General features: G+C 42.9%; 1 protein-coding gene across 1 annotated transcript in view; it reads right to left on the bottom strand.

Moving 5' to 3' along the window:
• Med21 (mediator complex subunit 21) overlaps positions 1-4682 on the bottom strand; it is a 13166-nt gene extending 8484 nt beyond the window's left edge. The window contains exons 1-3 of the mRNA XM_004634666.2: positions 4603-4682; positions 1498-1612; positions 708-757 (exon numbers count right to left, since the gene is read on the bottom strand). Of these exons, the coding sequence (XP_004634723.1) occupies positions 708-757; positions 1498-1612; positions 4603-4644 (207 nt within the window). The 5' untranslated portion in view covers positions 4645-4682. The remainder of the gene's footprint in view (positions 1-707; positions 758-1497; positions 1613-4602) is intronic.
• Between the last annotated feature and the right edge of the window lie 406 nt (positions 4683-5088).

The raw sequence follows: 5088 nt of genomic DNA, 5'->3' as shown, positions 1-5088 counted from the left end.
GTACTTCGTAAGAGTCACATTTTTCTTTCAATGTGTGAATTGAAAGATTTATTTTTGAAGACCTTTTGAGGTGTAGGATGTATATTCTAAAGTGCACAGGTATGAAATTTTCAACTATGAATAGAGAGTGCTGGGATTATAAGCATGAGCCACCGTGACTGGCTTCATTTTAGTCTTGATGGACATTTGGGTTGTTTCTAATTGGAGACTCTAATGAGTTATGATGCTAAAAAATATTCGTGTTCCAGACTGCAGCTATCATTTTCTCAAATGTAAACGCAAGAATGCAATTGCCAGATCATAGGAGCAGCATTATGTGTAGCTTTAATGCATGTTGCCAGACATTTTTCCAACATTATGTCAACTGTACTCCTTTCCACAATGTACGAGAGTTTGAGCTGCCCCACATTCTCATCAATATTGAATACTGTCAGTGTCTTTAATTTTAGGTTGGCCTTTTATAATAACTCCTTTAGATTTACACTTAAATATTTCTCTGAGGAATAGTGGTGTTGCAAAGTTTTACATGTACTTCTTTCTCATTTGAATAGATACTTTTCATGATTAAATCAGTTTCCCATTTAAATAAATAAATAAATAAATATATAAAATAAAATTAGAAAAGTGCAAGGAACTTTGACACATTCCTGCCCATTTGAGCCACCTGTGGTACACATGTGACCGTCCAGTCATAGGGCTTGTCTCACCTGATGGGATGACCACAAGCTGCCTGATGGGACAGTCTTGCTGCCCCTCACTGAGACATACAAATTAGTCTATCAAGAGCGTTATTAGAGTCAGCACATCTATCATATATTTAATATTTGTTCAAATTAAAAATTAAGCATAATGTATCCCCTTTCATTTATTAGTACAATATGGTGGTCACCTGAATAGAGAATCTATCAACGAGATGGGCCAGCGAGATAGCTCAGCGTTCTAAAGCACCTGCTTTAGCAAGCTTAGGCTAGAGCAGGGACCGCGCTTCCATTCCTGGCACCACATGCCACACCAGCCCTGCTCCCAGGGCAGGCTAAGCCAGCCACAAAAAAAAAGAATCTATCGATGAGGTACCTTTCTTACTAAGGTTCTTCAAGGAAAATTCAGCAAAATTCATATAAGCATAGCGCTAAAGGTGTAAAAATCTATTATTTGATGAGAGCAGAATTATGAAATGTTTAAATCGACTATAATAAATTCACTTATTTTATGACAAAACTTGCACTATCATCAATTTTGTTTTTTTTTTCTAGATAAGGTCTCACTAGGTAGTTCAGGCTGACCTTGAATTCACTATGCAGTCCAGGCTGGCTTCAAACTCACAGCAATCCTCCTGCCTCAGCCTCCTGAGTGCTGGGACTACAGGTGTGTACTACCACATCCAGCCAAGTAACATTTTCAGAAAGGAGCCTTAAATAAGTTGCTTCTCAATAAATCTATTTTTGAAGGATTATAACGAATGTCAGAACAAATCTGAGCAGAGCTAAGAACACCTACCTTCTGTAGGGTTAGCCGGCTGGTCTTTGTTGATTGCTGTCTGGATATTGCTGAAGGAGGCAGGAGGCCCACATTGCTGCAGTACTCCGATGGCATTACAAAACTGATCTGCGAGCTTGGACCAGAACAGACACATCAAAGTAAGAAAGGAGTCAGCAGTTTTAAAGGCTTTATGGGGACGGCCAAATAACTCAATGGATTATAGCACCTGCAAACAGGCGCAGGGGCCGGGAGCTGGAGGGGGGGCGCTGGCTGTGCCCACCCCCCCACCACCCCGGGGGCACGCTGAGAAGCAGAGACTGGGCGTGGCACGAGCCTGTAATCCCAGCTCTTGGGAGGCTGTAAACAGGCACATCACTATGAGTCCCATCTAGTAGTGAGACCTTGAACACCCTGTAGACCCTTTCCTCAAATACAACAACAAAATAAATAAATAAATAATAAAATAAAATAAATCATACAACTGGATTTAAAAAAATGACCATCTGAAAAAAAAAACAAAAAACAAGGATTAAAAATCCCATGTTCCAGGGGCTGGGGAGATGGCTCAGTAGAATAAGCGCTTCCCTGGCAAGCTCAAGGGTCTGAATTCAATCCCTGGTTCCGGAAAAAAAAATCCCACATTCCTTAATTCCTTACCATCTCCAGACTAAACACTCCTCTAGTTCCCCATCAACTTCTCCCACTCATTACCATCCCCCAAATCTTCTTTGTATTTCCAGTCAGCAAGTAAGCAGTTGGGCTACGTCTCTGTGCCATTATGTCAAAGATGAATTCAAACTCAAGAGCTTCCTCTGTAAGTAAGCTCCTCGTAACCTTCTGGTTCGCTGTGGTATTTTACCCTGCTCTAAAAATGAGTTCATCCCACCACGCTCTTCAGGATACAACTCCCATCTTCACGCTGTTTCAAAGCCTTCAATAATCTGAGTCACCTCTAACTCATTCATTTTCTACTATTCTCTCTAATCTACCTGCCTAATTATAAAGTAATTCCTGATTAGCTTTGCTCACCGTGTTGCTATTTGTAATGCAGTAAGTGCTCAGAAGCTATATATACATACATATATAATATATAATATATATATACTCATGCTGCTAGTAGCTTTTTCACTTTTAAACTGAAATATTCTATATCATATCATTGTCATTAGGATAGAAAAACCACAAAACCATATTCAGCATGGTGGTTCTCCTGTCCAGAAAAAAAAATCAAAATCCATTAATTCGTTTATTCAAAGATATTTGTTGGGGCCAGGGATACAGCTCAGTGGCACAATGCCTGCCTGGTAAATGCAAGGTCCTGAGTTCAATCCCCAGTACCCTTCCCCTCCCCCCATTTTTTGGAAGCCCTGCCTGGTGGTTAGTGTCTATAATCCAAGGCAAGAAGGACTGCCAGTTTTCAGTCCTGCCTAAGCATCTTAGCAAGACTTTTTTTTTTTCTTCTGTTTGTTTATTGAGCCAGGATCTTGTTATATAGTTCAGGTGGGTCCTGCTCTCACTATGTAGCCCAGGCTGGCCTTGAACTCACAGCAAGCCTCTGGCCTCAGCCTTCCCAGTCATGGGATTACAGGGGTCTGCCACCATGTCTGGCAGCAACATCCTGTTTCTAAATAACAACGTTTTAAAAGGGCGATTATTGTATAAAGATATAGTGAATATGGCAGTTTCTGCATTCACAGTTTTCAGAGGGTAGCACAACTGTTCACAGTAGCACAACTGTTAGCAGATAATAATTATGCTGATTAACTGCTCTGATTCCTTCTATTTTAGTTCATATTGCAAATTGTATTCCAATTTGTTTCAACATGAGGAGCTGAAGACACTCGATTCATTGTAACTCCCCAGCCCCACACTGTTGTTACACCATTTTAATCTCTTGAGTATATCACATGTTTCCAGCCTCAAGAAGTATCTCTTTGTAAACACAATAGAGCTCACATGCATAACAGGCGCTCACACTAGTTAACCTTAAAGCTTCTCTCAAATCCATCTACTATCCCACCCTAGAGTTAGCCATATTCACTCTGACCTTACTGTCCTAGTCACAAGACATATGAATTTGCAAAAACGTCCCCCAAAGAACGTTTCTATTAGGCAGCATCATAAAAATTCGAGTTTGTTAAACCTCAAAGGAGTGTCTCCCTGAGGGAAGTTGGATGGCTGCCCACGCAAGACACCGCAGGGTAGATTTTTACCTGCGTGAAATGCACCAATGCCTAGCAACTCATCCTTAAAAACCCGTGTTTTATTTACATAGATCAGCTGTTCACAAGTAGACCTACAGTTCATTCAAATGCATGATATATGAACATGGATGCCAAGTTATTAGCTTCCAGGGAAAGAAAGAAGAAGAAGAAGAAAAAAAAAAAAAAAAAAATAGACCAGGAGACCAGGTACTTTCCAAGCGGCAGTTTCGTGTATAGGCAAGCACCTTACTTGGGACATCACACGACAACCAGAATGACACTAAGAAATACAATTACCGGTGGGAATACGTACACAGATGTGCCATTTGCCTGCATAATCTTCAGCACCGGCGTAAGAAGCAGGAAAAAGAATAAATAACCTGAAGGAACAATGATGTCAGGGGAGATACAAGATCTACACTTCTACAGAAGATAAACTTTTTTTATTAGACTTAAACAAGTGGAAAGATATGCAAGGATTACAAAGGTTCATAATCATAAAGATGTCAGTTCTCCCCACATTGATGCAATGACGGAGGGCCATAGATGGGACAAGACTGGACCTGCAGGACTGGACAAAGACGAAAGCGCAGGCGAAAAAATACTCAATTAATGCTTAATGACAGAGATCCGATCATCAGAGGCAAGGGACCTCCTCTGCGGGTTAAAATTGGTTTGTTTTTTGTTTGTTTTTTTTTTAAAGCTGCTTTTCCTCCCTCTCCACAAGAGGTCCCAGAAGCACCGGTGACAAAAGTCAGCACCGGCGGGTCGCACAGCCCGGGCCCGGCTCCCTGCCCCGGGGGGCACCGCCGGAGCCCTGCCGTCCCACTTCTGAGTTTTATCTCTCGGACTCCTATTCTCTCTCCATTTACCTCGGGAAAGAGAGCGAGACCGGCACTAACCGAATGAAATTCCTCACCGAGTTCACGGCGTCTTGCAGCTGCGTGAGGCGGTCGGCCATGTTCCTCCCACACGCACCGAGACGCCTAAGCAGCTGCCCGTGTGTGATTGGTCATCCGTAGGACGCGTCACGGCCAATCATAGGACTGCGTTCTTAAAAGAGGCGGGGTCGTGGAGACCACACCTCCTAGAAGGGACGCTGAAGTAGCTTCTTGCATGCTATTGGGTAGTGTCCAGACGCACCACAGCCAATCATAGAGCTGCGTTCTTGAACGGGGTGGAGTGATGGAGACAGGACGCGCTAGGAGTGGGTGGAGATTTCCCGAGCCGGGCTTTATTTAGCCTGGGACAGTTGGAGCGAGTCGAACCCGGAACCCGACTGGCAGTAGCCCGGTTGCTTTTACTCTTCGAGGTTGTTAGGTGTTCAACGCTTGACAGAAACTGTTGGATCACTTGGGGTTCTTGCCCTACCTGTTTGCTTTCCAGGTGGACCAACAATGAGGAC

Source organism: Octodon degus, unplaced genomic scaffold (assembly GCF_000260255.1).
Source record: "Octodon degus isolate 3935 unplaced genomic scaffold, OctDeg1.0 scaffold00064, whole genome shotgun sequence".
NCBI lineage: Eukaryota > Metazoa > Chordata > Mammalia > Rodentia > Octodontidae > Octodon > Octodon degus.
The sequence above is the reverse complement of the archived record's forward strand: the minus strand, read 5'-3'. Positions and strand labels throughout refer to the sequence as shown.